This window comes from Corapipo altera, unplaced genomic scaffold, assembly GCF_003945725.1.
Source record: "Corapipo altera isolate COAL_440 unplaced genomic scaffold, ASM394572v1 2b, whole genome shotgun sequence".
Taxonomy (NCBI): domain Eukaryota; kingdom Metazoa; phylum Chordata; class Aves; order Passeriformes; family Pipridae; genus Corapipo; species Corapipo altera.
In genome coordinates, this window is record NW_020884874.1 from 3760984 (window position 1) to 3778785 (window position 17802).

A 17802-nucleotide genomic window follows, 5' to 3' on the forward strand; every position below is an offset into this window, starting at 1 on the left:
AAAGGATTTTTGTTGGGGAATTTATTGAAGCCAGTTAGGACCTGCATGTTCTTATATATTCACAGTAGCATTTTATACTTTAGGGCTTGAACCACTATCATGAGGTGCAAATGAACAACCTCCCTTTGGACATTTTTGTGGCACGGTACTGAGGGGAACTATGTAAAAGTTAAGAAGCTTTGAATCATGACGAAGAGTGGCTATCCTCGTTTATGCTAATTTTAATTAAAATATTTGCATAACCAACATACTCCCACCTGCTGCTTGTTATTCTTTTAATTGAAGATAAATGCCCCTTTCCTTCGGCTGGCTTAATTACCCAAATTGGGGGGGGGGGGGGGGGAAACAACTACTAGAAAAAAAAGGCTTTCTAGTTTTAGCCAAGATATTTTGTAGGGAGCAATCAGATACAGTTCAACGACCAGAGCAAAGAAAGTTGTGGCCTTTGGTGGAAGCAAGTGAAACTAGGGGACTAATTGGGAGCACTGAAAGGTAAGCAACCTCTTACTCTGAATCCACTCAGACTAGCTTCCAACAGAAATTTTATATAGTCTATATAGACCTCTGCTTCTCCAGAGGTCAATTCAAGACCTCAGTTTAATATTAGTCTCCTAGGGTCTTGTCACTGGGTAGATAGGTTCTTCTACAGGGTAATTCAGATCAGGATATCAGTTTCCTAACTTTAGTACCTACTCTGGATATTTAAAAAAATATCCTCCAGCTACAGAAAATGTGCTTAGAGGCAATTATCCCTTTTGTCCTCCTCAATTTACTACAAAAAGGCATAATTTGCTTCTGGTGCTTACTGGCATAGCATGCACAGCACAGCTATTTACAAACAGTGTCCAGAACTATTCCCTCTATTGCTGCTCTTTCACCTTTTATAGAAATTAGTCTTTAAAAGGTAACCCAGTAGGAGTTTCTTGTTACATTACTCAAACTCCTATTGTTGCGACAGAAAATGGAGCATACTATTAAATCAAAAATACAATGCAAGTATTTTGTTGCTGGCTAATTGATGGGGAGCAGGGAGAGACCTACTATTTTTAAATTAATACAGGTGCTGGGTTTAGGTATTTAAATTTGAAGGTCTGGAGATGCCATTCCTTCTCATTCACACATAGAAATAAACATGAGCAGGAAATTTCCCCAGGCAATTCATGCACCTCACTTACAAACATCAGGCCAATCTCCACAACCCCCAACTCCATTATCTGCCTGATAAGGACATGAATGCAAAACACCACAAGATGCTAAAGAGCTGCAGTGGCTTTATGCTCACTAGGTAGATCCAGAATGCTCACCATCATACAGATTTCTCTAAGATGGCTCAGGGGCAACTGTAATTGTCTGTATGCAAAAGTTAAATCACAAGCTGTAAGGTCCCCCTGCGAATACATCAATTCCTGGTTGTTTTAATTCACTTTTAGTAACTATGCCAAAATAACTTTAAGCATAGACTAGCCATTAGTTTCCAAATCACAACTAAACCAGGTATTTTTAATTCATCTCTATTACTTTCAGAACAGTGTATATGTGGAGAAATCTGTGGCACTGCCATGAAGAAAATAAATCTAGAGCAACCAAGGTCTGACAAAAGGAAACCCATCTCCTGATGGTGAGTAAAGGGCTGTACCACCCAGCCATTCTTGCCAATGGTAAAATAATAAATAAATACAAAAAAGATGGGAATTCACCACAATTATATCCATTATCTCCCTAAAATGCTCAGACAGCTCAGTATTTCATAAACTTGGTCCTCTTTTTCACCTGAATTCAAACGTTCATGTTTAACACCATGAACAGTTAACTACTGTACTCAGTTCGCAATAGAGTAAGCAGGAATAACTGGTATCTAAACAATGTGTAAGATTTATGTAAACAAATACTAAAGATATTAAAACTAAACTGTTTCTAATGTATTACATAAACTCAGTTTCTAAACAGAAATTATTGTCAGTACCCAAGAATAGGGTTATTTATCTTAGTCCTTGGTGTAGCTTTCAGACTTTGGAGTGATCACACTCCTGTAAACTAATTGTGTGTTTTGTATGTTACAGAACTGTATGTTGAAAACAATATCAAAATTTTACTTCAATAAGTCACATTTAGCTTTTCCTTAAACCGTGAAAAATGTTACTTGTCTTAAAATGACAAAAAAGGAAATTAAGAAGATTCTTGTGGCTGTTCTCAACATCACAAGTTCCTATCTATTCTTCCTTTTCTCCCCTCCCTACCTTCTTCAGCAATCAGTACACTGAAGCAAACAAAACAACCACAGGGCATGTCTCGAATCACAGAATGATAGAATGTATGAGGTTGGAAAGGGACCTCTGGAGGTCAACTAGTCCAGACTCCAACTGCTCAAGCAGGGCCACCTACAGTCAGTTGTCCCCGACGATGAGTATCTCCAAGGATGGAGATTCCACAACTTCTGTGGGCAACCTGTGCCAAGGCCTGGTCACCCTTACCACACAATATGTCATCTTGCGTAAAGTTAGAGACTCCTGTATTTCAGTTTGTGCCCACTGCCTCTTGTCCTTTCCACAGGCATCACTGAGAAGAATCTGGCTGTCGCTTCTTCATTCCCCACCCTCCATCAGGTATTCCCACACATTGGTCAGATTTCCCCTGGGCCTTCTCTTCTTTAGAGCCTTCACTTTAACATTTTTTCCTCCAAACTGCAGTTTATTTGTCCTCAGAAAAGGACCAATTGCAAAGAACCTAAGCAATTAAGCACCTGAGTGTATATGCACAAAATCATTTCAGATTTTAACATAAAATGTGCCTGGGCAGTCGTAGGCAAAGTAAAATATTTTTATGTAGTTCATAAAAATGAAACAAAGAGACATCATTAATTACTGCACAAATACGTACATGAAAGCCTCTAAATGCTAGATCTTGACTTAAAAGTATGAACATGTGATATTATGTGGGAAGCTACGTTTCTGGGAAAGATAACAGCTGATCTGGAGCAAGGCACTTACTTTCCTGACATCTGTAAATAGCTCTGGCCACCCTTCCACTAGTTTCCAGATAAATCTGGCTGAGTCCCCTTTCTTTCTTTTCTCAACTTTCTTGACATTTGCATCACCTCAGTAACCGATGAAAATGAGTTTTCTAATAGTTGAGGGTATTTTTATTTGTTTATTTTTAGAAAAGGTGAACAAAACATGCAAGAGAAAAACTTCATTCCTCACAATGGACCCCTTTCAATTTAGGACATCTGTCCTAACCGTGCCATTTATCATTCTTAAATGAAAACAAGACAAGGAGAAACTATAGCTATATAACTCCATCAAAAGTAATACTGCTTAGTCCATCTAGCTAAAAAGGAAAATCTCACCACTGCCTGCTAGTACAGAGGCTGAAACTTCTTAAAAAGAGCCACCTCCTGCTGAGCCCTTCTTTGAAGCTCATGAGAATCTGTAACACACAAGACTCATTTCTCATCCCTTCCTAATGTCAGTTACCACAATTTGTCCCATGCCCGGTAATATTTAATAAAGAGCACCTTCTGGCATTTCATTTTCAAGTCAGAAATCTAAAAATCACAGAAATCATCATCTCAGTGAAGGACAAATGCCTTCATTTGGGAAAAAATGTTGACTGTGTCTAACACAGTAAATTCAGATGCACTAAACCAGGATTTTCTAAGTAATTTCAGAGCTACAACTTATGGAGTCATTGTGAACGATTAATAACGAACACATAAATCAATATATATAAAGTCACTCCCATAGTCCTCATAATAAAGTGCTACATTTTATCTAGTTTTTTAAAATGCAATAGTCCTGCAGATGTAAATGGGAAATATATCCCATAAAATGCAATCAGTACACACAGTAAGAAGCAGGACTCTACACACAAGTTTTGCAAATGCACAGTGGGTAACATTTCTGATGACAGCAGAGCAATTAAACTACTCAGTCTTAATTATAGCAATATGAAAGAATATCAAAATAGTGGCAATATATCAATTACATTTGCCTGTTACTTTCATGCATTTACAGAACTATACATATAGACAGTTAGGTACATGAGATTTCAGAAGTGGGAAAGGGGATGCATTTCTAAAAAAAAAAAAAAAAACCACCCCAAAACCCGACAAAAAAACCCCGAAAGACATACCACAGGCATTGGCAAGGGGCAGAAGAAGATTATAGCTTTTAAGTTGTCAGAATTTCTTTAATTTGCTTCTTTCTGGATGGAATTTGAAAGATTTTAAGGTTTGGGGATGGATGTTGTTTCAGGCTTGTTTTTCAAGACAGCTAGTACAGCACTGGATAGAATTAATCTCAGTTTAGTATCTGTCCTGAGCTAAATTACAGATTCCACAGTCTCCAGAGAGGCTCTCCAGAACATGATTAATTCTACTTTCCTTAAATATCTATCTTAGGGGGTGATTAATATCTCTCTAGAGGTGCCCAGATTCCTCCCGTAAAGGAGATGCCTAACTTTAAGAGAGCTAACATTCAGTGAGGTGAATTCTACTCACCGTGTACCATGATTACTGGACATCTTGTATTTAGAAAAGTTAGCATAGGAGCTCTAAGGAAAGAATCAGACAGAAAATACTAGTTTTTTAGTGGTTTCTGTCGGTTGGTTTTGGGGTTTTTTTGGTCTGCAATTTGGACCTCCAAGTACATGGAGATTATAAGGTCCAAACTCCTATGCAAAACTGTTCTATATAAGTCGTGCTCACTAATGTACTTAATCAGGTGTATAATTTAAAGAACAGAATTCCTATCCATTTCAATAGAGCTATCTAGCCAGACAGTTCAGAATTATGAATACAAGTAAGTTCACTATTGAATTGAAGCCTTGAAGAGAAGAGGCTTTAAACGATAAAGGTATCATACTAGTTTTTAAAATTACCAAAGGAATTACATATTTACCTACATGCCATCCTGCATCAATTTCATAGATGGTATGGAAGCCCCCTTCTAGTGGGAGAGCAGTAGCAGTTCAGAGCAAACCTCTTTTTTTGGACACGTGAGCCATGGTTTTTTAACACTGGTTGCCAAAGCACATCTTTTACAAAGCTTCAGAAAGACAGACGAGATCAAAGGACAAGATTAAACAAAAAGAATATCCTTTAAAGCAAAATTTAGATAATGTGACTGAGGGATGGTCTAGTGATGGAGATGACAATACAATTCAAGAATAATTAAATTCCTCCAATGGAGGAATTGCCATCATTCATTTTGGATTAAATGAAACTAGAATATAAATTTCCTGCTATATGACTGCTTCACAATGAGACAGTCCACAGTAGTTACCGGACTTTGCATTCACACTCTTCATACCCTGTAACACCTTTCATGTGTAGACAAACCAAAAGGCACTTTGGCAAAGCAACATAGGAAATCCAGCACATCTCTTGTCCAGGCTTTTTCTGCTGCATGGGTGGAGAGGAATTCAGTCTCCAGGTACAGTAAAACAACAGTTGAAAGTAGAATTGCTATGAAACATTTTTTGCTATTACACTTCACAAAAGTAATTCCTAAATGACAAACTTTGAGATTTATACATATATGTTTAAGTATGTACACACATCCAAAAAATTCATATATACACATGAACATACATGTGTACACATATAATTTATGTATACATGTGTATAAATAGGTAGATCCACTTAAGTACAAAATAGCAGAACTAAAAAGACAGTGATCTGTTCTTGCTTCTTTGTGACATATAAGGAAGGTCTAAAAGCATGTTGTTTTCCTTATTCCTACAAGTACTACAAATGTAGTCTGGTCTATCTTCTCTTTGCTGGAAGACTTCTTGGGACTTATAAGGCCATAGCTAAAAGAGTTTCTTACTCTCTGATTGAAGGCTGAAGTCTAGAACTACAGATGGAAGTCACTCCCAATCACTTCTCTGCTGTTTGAATTAATTATTTGTTGGCAAAAGCTAAGTTTTAAACAGTCCAAATAAAAAGTTGACTTCAATTTATCTTTCAAGTGACAAGAGAATTCCTCAAAAAAACAACATGACATAAACAATAGAAAATACTTCAGTATGAACAAAATATCAATTTAAACCTCCTTCATGCTACCTAAGAAGCAACAGAGAATGAAATTCTTTACACATACGTGACTACAAAACCACTTATTTGATTCACTGATGCCATAGAATTTAAACTGTATTATCCACCAAGTTGACCAGTTTGAAGGCACAATGGCTATCATTTCACCCACACCCCATTCTATTTACAGTGAAAAACAAACAAAAAGGATCTCTTCAGAAAAAAAGGAGATAAACATAGATGCACCCCTGAGAAGTGAAATTTTACAACAAAAAACATTTGTTTGGAAACACTGTTCTTTGTAAACTCCCATTATCTGAACTTGTGTTCTCCTATAACTAGAATAATAACATTTAATATTCAATTACAATCAAATATATTACTTACAGATAAAAAAAGTTTAAAAGTTCCAAGAACAATAAATGAACCCAAACATAATTGAAAGAAATGAGATCTCACACAGAATCATACCAAAGTTGACATCTTTCAGTGTGGAAGAAAAGTAAATCAATCTAAAGTTCTCTGACAACTCCTAGATTTCTAAAGGAAAAAAAATGGAATGGTATAATCCAGTTGGAAATCCCATAGTGCCATCTGTGGGGAGGAAAAAAATCAAAAAGCCAACTGTGCATGTCCTTCTTTGGATCTGGAATTCCCCAAAGAGTCAGCAAAATTTAAAAATTTGAAGAAACAGGTCTTTCAATAAAAATCAGATAAATGTTCTGTAGCTGTTTCATGACATGGTTTATAAAGTATTGGCACCAGCACAAAGAGATCAAAGCAGTCATTCAGGAGTCATAGAGATTGTCAGATTTTTAATGATTCATAGCAGTCCTCTAGTAGCAGTTTGGTTATTTACTGCATGAATGAAGTGTTCTTTGCAACTGATCTTCAGTACAATAATGTACTTCTGCCAGACAAAGTATTTTTCTTCTTAGTCCAGTAGGCAATAAATGCCATCAATACAAGGATAATAGAGCTAATATCAAATGACAGGCTATATTTCACGGTCCATATTCATCAACAATGGCCAAAAAGGCAAAATTCTAAACTCAAGCTGTACATACTGACATATTCTAGTGGTGCTATTCAAAGAAAAAAAAAAAGTGAAAAGCTTCATCCAAGAAAGTGCAAAAGGAAGAAACCTTTAGAAATTGTCCACCAGCAGAGTTTTCCTTCTCCAGAGGCTAAGCAGTGCTAAAGAGAGAGTGCAATAGTACTTTGAGCTACCATCTCTTCAAAAAACAAAACAAAAATAAAAAAAAAACCCCAAACAAAACAAATCCAACACTGAGGTTTGGTGATTAAAAAATCACCAGATCAACATTGCCCGTTTCAAACCCATTATATTTTCATTGCTGTTTTACTGAACAGCGATGCTTGTTTTCACTCCTGATAGTAAATTTGATGCCAGTGTAAGGGACAGTGCTAACGCATTACCCTAAATTCTACTTTTCATGGTACTCTGCACAATAAGCAGATGTATCACAAATCAAGTCTTGACCACGTCAGAAATTTGAAAAAGAAAACTACGCTGGAGTTTTCTACACATTACCAGCTACAACATTAAGTACCTGGCTCAAACTTTTTATCTCAATACCAAGAAGCAGATGGCAATTTTCTCTTTTGCTTCTGCTCTAAGTTCAGGTGGTTCAGGTTCTTGCATTTATCTGTTGTGTCGCTTAGGGTGGACTGTAAAACATCACTACATCTACTTCAGGTGGAGGAAGGGAGAAAAATGTATCAGATACAGATCACTGCCAAACAACTGAAGAGGACAAAGTGCCTTTTTGATCTGTTCCTATACAAGCTTAAACAGCTTGAAAAACAAATAACTAATTATAGGCCAGATCACAGCATCTTATGCTGCAGGCCAAACTAGAATGCTACAATATCTGTGTATGTATATACAAATACATCTGTATACATTTATATATACACACACAAACACATAAGAAGGAAGCACCCATATTTTCCTTACTGCTCAATATTGAACGTTTGCTTTCACCTGGATATTAACATAGTTTACTGTGTGTAACACCCTTTGAAGGGACATTTAAGAAGACATTCATTTGCTTTTCATTAAAGCCAAACATATGGCTGGTATTTAAAAACATGCAGTGTTACCAATCAACACAGAGTAAAATAATTCTTAGGTACAATATCAACTCTTTAAGAAACATAATACATTTTAATGTATTTTACCCATTTGTATAGATAATTAATAGTTTCCACTATTTCACAGCAGATTTATATTCTTCTTTAAAAAAGCACAAATTTACAGGAAACAACTCTGTCAAATGAGTTCCACAGCAGCATATGTAGGGAGTCACTGGGTGAAACTCTTTTTTATGAACACATTAGGAAAGCTGGCATTCAGTTCTAGCACAACTCTATTATCGATCTGCGAACAGAAGGACACATCGAGTAAAGAAAGATCTTTACAAGACTCCAGCAATTTTCTTAAAGATGCGGGGCTCACCATCCTCGTCCCTGTTCAAAAACAAAACAGAATTGTAAAGTTACTAAGAATAGTGTTTTAAAGCTGTTAGTACTGTGACATGAAAAAAATGCTACTATATCACAACTTTTATCTAGATTATTTCAATTAGTTATCAAATTAAGAGCTTCTCAGAGACTGTGCAGAACTTTTACCTTTAAAAAGCCGATGGTATTTTCTTAACTCCTTAAGGAACCATCATTTTCTATTGGGGGCAACTTTACAATTTCAAGGGGAATCTTTAACTACAGAAGACAGGTACCTAAAGTCACAAAACCTCCCAGTGACCAGATGCTGGGCTTTAGCAGCAAGCAACAGGGAACGCTACACTCATGACTCTCCTGTGACTGCACTGACCAGCACAGCAGATGAGCTACTGGGGGCTACTCCGACTCCAAACACATCAGCAAGGCTCCCAGGGCTCTGGAGTGAGTGTGGGTGTTACACACATGCAGAGGCAATTGTTCAAGAGATTATTGATCATACCTATATGTACACTAAATAAAACCACTATTTAATCATGCTAAAGACAAGACCATAGTGAATGAACTTGTAAGTGTCACACAGGGTCAGATCAAGCATGGGATTCAGTCAGAATAAATGGACATTTATAAGCACGTATCCACACACTCATTATAGCTGATGGAAATCCAGTCAGTAGTCCACAGTGCTTAGCACAGGATGCAGCTGACTGGGCATTGGGGTATCAGTCAGCATCCAGTGCTCCTTGGGGTTCCTTACACAATACAGGACTCCATACAGAGCTGGCAGACAGTACACTGGACCCAGAAGAGGAGATTCGTGCCTTACAGGAATGGCTGGAAGCCAGGCACATTATTCTAGGCAAGTGAAGTGAGTCTGGATGTCTATAGTGGGCTAAATCACCCATCAAGCTCTCCTGCTAAAAAGAGTTTATATATCCAACACTACTGCTGAAACCTGCTGGTAGACACTTCAACTTACACAGCTCCATCTTGAGCTAACTGCACCTCAAAAAGCCACCTAGTCGAGGATCTTGTCTAGGGCCAGGGCCAATAATGTTCCCCACCTGCCCCCATCCCAAAAAAAAATGGAAAAAAGAAAAGCAAAAGCAGATTTTTAAAGTAGCTTTTCATTGGTTAATCTTCTCAATTGCCAAAAATTATCATTTTAGGGTTTTCTAAAGCTATCTTTCATGAATTCTACTACTTTTCTGAATTTCTTCATCCTTACAGCCCCTTCACAACTTTCACAGTTTAACTAGATAATGTTAAACAAACAAGCAAAAACCTCAGTCTATTAATTGCAATAATTAAGGGGCAATGAAAGAAGCAGTGAGAGATCATTCTCAGTTCGCTATTTCTATATGACTCATAATCCCATGGACATCTGTTCCCTCAAGGCTGTCTGTTTTCCAGACTCTCTTGCATCTCAAAATGACTCCTGTTGTGTTGTTTCTGCCCTAATTTAGTGCTTTCAAACTGGTTGACCAGAACTATACAGTGCACTGAGCGCAAAGTTAGCAAATTTATAATAAGGTCTTAGTGTGTTTTCTCTGTTTCTTGCCTAAGAAACCCTAATCTTTTCTATGCCCATTAGAATCATGTTGGGCAATGAGCTGATGTTATCCATAGGATGTGTTTCTGACAAAACAGTAGCTAATATAAGCCCAGTCCCCCATATACTTAGTTTAATACTATTTTGCCTCACGCAACCACTTTGCACTTGATTGAATGGTTTTTCTCCTGTTTTATCACCTGTTTAATAAGAATCAAAAGATCATTCTGCCATTTTTCAGCGTTAAGTTCTTCAGTTTAAGTTTTTTCCACCCTGAATACCTGTGTGTTGCCCTCTGGCATTATTCACCCCTTTGCCTGGTTTACTTATAAGCAGATCAGTGCAGACCCTTGGTGACCACAGTAGTGATATAACTTCACTGTGAAAAGAGACGATACCTTCTTGTCCTCTGCTGTCTCTGAAACACTCATAATCCAGAAGAAGACAGCTAAGTTACAAAAGCAGCACAACCTTGGCTAAAGCTTCTGAAAATTCAATCCTCTATGGATTGGAGCAGTGCTCAGGTTCACCAAAAACTCCAAGGAATTCTGAGAGACTGGAGAGGCAGAACTATACTATCCTTGCAGGGATGCAGCTCTGCTTCAAAATATGGTAATGGCCTTCTCATGTCCACTGACTGACTTTCTTATGGTTGCAACTGCTTTACACAGAGCAAAAGACAATACCACTGTTTTGCAGCTCCTAAACTGCACCCTTTACAGAAAGTTGGGCCATATTTGTAACCCTGAATTACTCTAGTGCTGAGGCTGATTTAAGTGACAGATCACACACCAGAAATAAGCTTTCCGCAGCCTTGTATTTGAGCTCATTTAGAACTCCTGCATAAATACCATTTAGTCCTAACAATTTATTATTGTTCAATGTATTGATTTGTTCAAAAGCTTTCTATATTGGCATTCCAATTTAAGGCAGCTTTCCAGGCTAATCTCTTGGAAAGAATGGTACTGATGTAGCAGCTTTCTTGATCCCCCCCTGCCATGAACACTAACGGACAGACAACAGTACTCCTGCAGTAGCCTTGTATCTGAGCAATCCTTGACATTCAGACTATCTACCAACCTCAGTAATTCACCTGTAAACTTCTACCATAGCTGAAATACAGTTTTAACATTCAGCTTTAGCCAATGATTCCATAATATTTTATACCGCCTTAACTCAGATTTTGTTTTGCTTTCTAGAGTTCATCTTCCTATTTCCTCTGAACAGGATTCTTTTCCAGAAAGACATCAAATGGTTTCAGTAGTCTCCAGTACTCTTCTGCATAAGCAAGGAAGTATCTAAATGTGCTCTTCAGTTATTCTGTGTCAGGCTCAGATTGGTTGCTTTGAGACATTATTGAACATCACCCAAAGACAGTCTTTGCTATCGTGCCCCAAATTTTACCTCATCTACACAGATAAAGGTTGTCATTATCATTGTGATTTTTAACTCCCTTATCATATGATCCCTGTCATCACAACTGTCTGGTGGTTGATGAAACAGCCCCTATAGCTTTAGGGGCTGTTTCTGTAATATGTTTTATTTATTCACTTCACTTGATCATAAACTTTACCACAGTATCACTGTTCTACCATAAGGACCTGCTCTCCCATTCCAAATGTGACTCTAGGAACAACACATTATGCTACTTATCTTTTTTCTACCAAGCCTTAAAATTGCTACTACATCAGCACCTCCATCTAAAACCAGTCTCATTTATGCATCACAGCTTTTATGCTTCAAGATCCAAACGTGTGTTTCTACAAAATGCTAGATCTAGATGCCTAGCCATAGATTTTTTTGTGTAGGATGTTCTTCATTCCTTCCTACCTGAACTTCGACAGTTCTCCTACCATTTCATCTAAGACTAAGATTTCTGATAGATTTGCAACTAAGTAGGTCATCCTAAATTGCATGCTTTACCGTACCTGTTCGGGTTTTTTTTCCTTCTCAAAATTTTATGTTAGGAAATACCTTTATCTAAAAGCAATCCATGGGGCTTGGTTATTCACACCTCAGGATAAGCAATTATCTGTAATCTTACTTTTATTTATACAACGTACAGTTAGTCATGCATATATCTTAAAAGCCCATTCAAAAGCATTTCAGAATTTTAATATAGCACATTTTCCCTTGCTTTTGAAAGACTAACAATGTATCCTGCTAGTTGTCTATGTAGTGCATGTCTTCTAGAGTTTGGAGGCTTTTGGACCTTTGTTATTTACTACAACTTCTCCTGTATGGACTAATCAGCCAATTCTCAGAATACAAACATAACCAATATATTAAAATCTGCTATTTACTTCTGCTGTTCAGTTAACGCTCAGAAAAAAATTTTCTGGCATCACCTTCGTAAAAGGTACTTCTAAATGATTTAATTTATATGTATCATATATCCAAGTCTTCAAATTCTAGAGCTGTTCAGGAGAGCTGTGCACTATAAAAACTGCCAGAGCCCCAGTTTCTAGGGCAAGGGATACTACTACACACCAAATAATATTTAAGAGTAGAGACCTTGAAAATAACTATCACTCTTCCCTCAAACGTTCTTACTTTTCTTCCTTCCTCCCCCAGACCAACCAGACTAACGTTTTAGTCTTTACATTTTTTCCAATCTATTCCACACAACTCAAATTCAAAATTTTAACATGCTACACATTTTCATGTTTGAATTGACTAACTATGTGTTGATGTTCTCAAGATAAAGCTGAAAACTTTGACAGCTGGCAAGGGGGCAGTTGGGTTTTCTGTTGCTCAGGAAGGTGTGGGAGGTGTCGGCATGTAGATAGGAATACATGAATTTTTGCGGTAACAAGGGTGTCTGTTTTTCATTACCTTTTTGGTGCAGGACAGAAGCAGTTGGAACTTTTGGGGAGCGAGATTAATATGACTTACTCTTCACCCTTGACAGCAGCTGGGAACCCCACAGAAACAGAAATTAAGCAGCTGATACTATGTGTAAGAAAAGCTTTAAGCACTGTCCGTTCAGGTTGATTCGTCACATTCTCAACACTATATCACAGTTTGAAGACTAGTTTTTAACTACAGGTCTGGATGTGTCCACTTAACTTTTGACAGCACCAGCTGATGTACTGCATCACTACAAGACTGCCAGATGATCGCAGCTGGATCATCCTACCACAAGGTGGAAATATGCCATGTCAGTCAGCGGAAAAGATGTGGGCCAACAGGGAAATGATACTTGTAAGCAGGCAGCTCAGTATGTAACAGGTGAAAGAAAGCTCAGAACTAAAACTTCAAGAGAAGAACATCCTCATGTACTCAGTGACACACTTACATCACGCTTCCTCTTCCAAACTTGTAATATAGCAGATACAGACCCAATCCATGACGTGCTTTTTTAAACAGTTTACTTTACGAAGTATGTTTTACACAGCACAAACACAGCCAGACATCCATGTTGTGAAATGAGTGTTTTAAGGTGTCTCAAATCATAATGCAGCCTTGGGGGAGGGCAGGGGATACACCACCACAATCCAACAATGCTTTACAAGAGCCATAAGTTTATGGAGCTCTTGAAAAACAGCAGTTTTCATCTTCTACAGAGTCCTCTGACTCTGTAACAAGGAAATTGCTAAACAATTATGCTAAAGGACAGATGGGTAGTAAGCTGCAGGACCTATCACCTTAAAACAGCAGCCAGGCTATAATAACATGCATTTTGCATCACTTACAGCTCAACAAGATTTCTTTCAGAGGCTTAGACTCCTCCAGCTCTTAAGCTATTGTGATGATAAATAATCTATAACTGAAACAAGAAGTTTTCCCTAGCCAGTTTATAAGTTCTAGCAACTGCAGAGAGACACCAGTATAGTATATTCAACACTGGTGAGTACAGCGCAGAGTAAGACATTCTGACCTCTACTTAGGTAAGTGCCTATATATACAGCAAAAAAAAATCTTGCTTTTATGCAGCTTTGTTGAAGCAAAAGAAGTTGCCTTACAGCACACAGTGCTAACCTAGACACAATACTTCTACATCCTCCACAATGCATGTACAAGCCAGACATTTCTGTACTTGGAAGATGACAAAGGATATAATGAGAACATCTTTCATTCGTTCACATCACAGGGAAGACCCACTGTTCAAGGTTACTCTTGCAAAGCTGAGTGTTGACCTCCGGCCTCTAACAGCTTCAGACCTGTTGTCACACTTCTTCTAAAGGACAAAAACATATTACACGTTTATGCAGCTTAAAGTAACGGTATGGCCCTACATCAGATGCCAAAAGTTAGAGCACATACAGAGATTTATGACTTTCTTGGTACTCCTGCACAGTAAGAGACTAGCTCTTTAGTTCAGACAACAGAGACTTCTGCACTTACATGAGTTACCTGGCAACTCTACCTCCAGACGACCCAACATTGTTCCACTTGACAGCTCTTTCTTTTAACCACAGACTGTAGTGCTTACTATATTCAGACAAAGAAACTAACACTGTTTTCTTGCTGTTGCCAAAAAAGCGGGGTAAGTCCTTCACATATATCGTATCACCCTGTACTGACCTGTTTACAGCAGAAGACAACCTTCTTTTCACTCTACTAAATATTTCTCTGTAGGAACGAAGTGAGGTCTGGTAGGTGAATACTACAGTTTTTGGTAACATCTTGCAGATAATTCAACTGCATATCCCCTACAGAGCATTTATCTGAACCCAACATGCAACCTCACCGAGAAAATTTGGTTACAAATCCACTTGATTCAAGAACATTGGTAAGCACCTGGGGAACAGAACAAGCTCCTTTTCCCCATTCACAAACTATTTTTCAGCACCCCCCCCAAACATCAATAAGATGTTAAACAATTAAAACGTGAATTCAAATGCTAAAGAAGTGTGGCAACAAGCCTTCGCTGCTGGCAGAGAGACAACAGAACTGGCAGACTATCCACAGGCTTAACACAGCCAAACTCTTCATTGGGGAGCCCCAGATGCAGTGAAGAGGTCTGACCACTTCATGGGCAGACACAATGCCATTGCAACAGAAATATATGGAAGCTGGTGGTCAGGAGCACACACATGTTTATGAAAGACTTAATTCACTATGCCATTTGGAAATTTTTCATGTCTGAATAGGGAAACGTGCCCTTGATAACCTAGCTACAAAACAGATTCTCTTAAAGATACACAAAACACAGCACCTCCTGTGGACATATACATCAAGTCTCCACAATTTGTACTACGTCAAGTTAAGGTTTTAATCTGTTCATCCTCCTTTCCCATACTGGTCAGAAGACCATTTTCTCAGTCAAAGATGAATAACCTCTATTTCACAATAGAAGAGTGTACTACCTGTACTGGAGTGACAATCTGAAGACATATGTTAAATATTCTGTAATGATAAATGCTGATAGCCTTCAACTTGCTTGGAACATTATTTGAGTTGAGGGCTCTCAGCTTTTTGCAGTGTCTCTCTCAACCTAAATGTAATATTTTCATTAAAATTATTAAATATTAAAAATATACAATGCAGTTAGTTTTTTTCCCTTTCATTTAAGTCTTCTTTTTACAACTAACCCAGTGAAAATAGGCTGTCAAAGCATAAAGAAATTACTCTCACACTGATGCCACAAACTACCCTGCTGTCCTACATTATTACAAAGACAAAATCTTATATTCCACCATATAAAGAATAGATTCAGTATCCTGCAAAACTACACTTCTCAAAGTCCTTACTGAAGAATCCAACGTATATTTACTTTAGATTTCTAAAAATAGTTTTAACTATGGAAGCTGCAAAGGATTAAAAATTTCAGATTTGCTATGCTTTTTGCCCCTCACCACTTCCTTCCCACCTTTCTAGAAAGTCCATGTAAAGTTTTGCTGGTAAGTACCTTTTCATCTTTAATAACTCAAATTCCCTTCCTGCTAAAAGTGACAAAGAAAGTCAGTATTGCATAGTGTATATGTACTGCACAAAAGCAAAATCTGTTTATTGATCACAGACTCATACTATAAATATACTTTGTCACAGAAAGAAAATTATAAATAAAAGCAGAAAAAGGATAAGAAATTGGTTCTTCTTACAGTCAAAGAGAACCATTTCAGTTAAACAAAGCTATGGTCATCAAACTAAAAGTTATTGGAAAAAATCTTGCACTTAAATCTCAGTTTAAGCAATTCATACTAAGCAGTCAAAGTTTCATGTTTCACGGCCAGTCTTCGCGAACGGAGATTTGGGAAAGGTCTTTACCCTTCGAGCCTGCGCAGTGGATTTTTTAGGTGAGACACAGTGTGTGCTGAGCTGAGCCCACCCTTTAATCCTAAGGTTCATCTGCCGGGGCCGAGTGAGCTTGGACAGTGGCAGTGAGGTCCTCAGGACGTAGGTTTGTTTAGAGTGACCTTCTCTTAGATGGATGGCCTTACAGGGCTGACGAGCTCCATCTGCCTGGAGGAGTTCCCTGACTGAGAATCGAACCTGGGCCGCGGTGGTGAGAGCGTCGCATCCTAACCACTACATAGTTGGTATAAACCCACTGGATTCTGAGTCAGAAACATACTGCAGTGAGGAAAACTTCCTCTTTTTTTTTCATATGCCAAACCATAATTTTAAGAAACAATTATTTTAAAAATATGTCTAGAAGAGAGTTTTGTCTTAAGGTCTCCTTTTTAACCACAAGGTTTTTGAGACACAGTCAAATAAATACCAATATTCCCGTATTTTCTTACCCAATATATCCAGCTGCCGTAAATGTGTACAGTTAGCAGCAAGCTCCTCGATGTCTGTGTCGCACACAGACCTGTTGGCCGTAAGGAAGAGCTTTTGCAAGTTTGGGAGTTTACGTGCAAGGTTCGTGAAGCAGCCTGTGCTGCTCTGTAACGTAGGGCACCAACCAAGATCAAGTTCTTCCAAAAGCTGGCAGCCCGAAGCCAATTCTGCGATTCCACTTTCAGTTATGTTTTTACATCTCCACAAATCCAGACTGCGAAGCTTTTTGCATTTTGCCCCCATCATGCTTGCTATAAGGTCATAATCTTCAATCTGCAAGGAAAGCAAACACTTTGTCATGTGTACCATCTTTCCAGACATATATGCATGTTTCAAGATTTGCTTCCTAACACCTACAGATTTGTCTTAAGCATGTAATTTCTAAAGAGCTCTGAAAATTGTTCATTGTAGAGTACAATGAGGTCTACTTTTACAAAAGACAAAAATAAAATTAATTTCCTATAAATTCCAGACACAAGTGTTTTTAAATTCACTTAGTATCAGACGTAAGTGTTTTTAAATTCACTTAAAACTAAGGATCAAAATGCAGCAAAAAGTTTATTTTCTTTGAAAAGCACTTTTTTCACAGTTGTTTTTCCTGTAAAAGATTATTACAGCTATTTTTTTGACCACAGGTACTGCAACCATAAGCACTTGCAGACTGAAGAACATGCTTATTTTCCAATTTAGGTTGATCAGTTGCTGCATCTCTGTCTTATTAATTACTTTGGGCAAGCCAAAGGGACTTTTACAAGGGCATGCATTCAGGACAAGGGGTAATGGTTTGATATGGTTTGAAGCTGGCTCCCTGCCAAGTCTCCAAACCTTACCACAAGAAGTCATCCCCCCCCCCCACCCCCAAACCTCAGAGAGAAGAGGGAGAAAAAAAATAACCAAGAAAACCGAAACGAGAGAGAGACAGCTAAAGCAATATATATAAATACATTTACACTTATGTTAATGTATACACTTATGTTCAGTTATATACAACTGAAATATATAT

At 37.9% G+C, this 17802-nt stretch overlaps 1 protein-coding gene across 1 annotated transcript in view; it reads right to left on the reverse strand.

The window, feature by feature from the left end:
- Positions 1 to 7209: 7209 nt before the first annotated feature.
- FBXL4 (F-box and leucine rich repeat protein 4) overlaps positions 7210 to 17802 on the reverse strand; it is a 48625-nt gene continuing 38032 nt past the window's right edge. Inside the window, exons 7-8 of the mRNA XM_027632208.1 lie at positions 16760 to 17072; positions 7210 to 8527 (exon numbers count right to left, since the gene is read on the reverse strand). Coding sequence (XP_027488009.1) covers positions 8364 to 8527; positions 16760 to 17072 — 477 coding nt within the window. The 3' untranslated portion in view covers positions 7210 to 8363. The remainder of the gene's footprint in view (positions 8528 to 16759; positions 17073 to 17802) is intronic.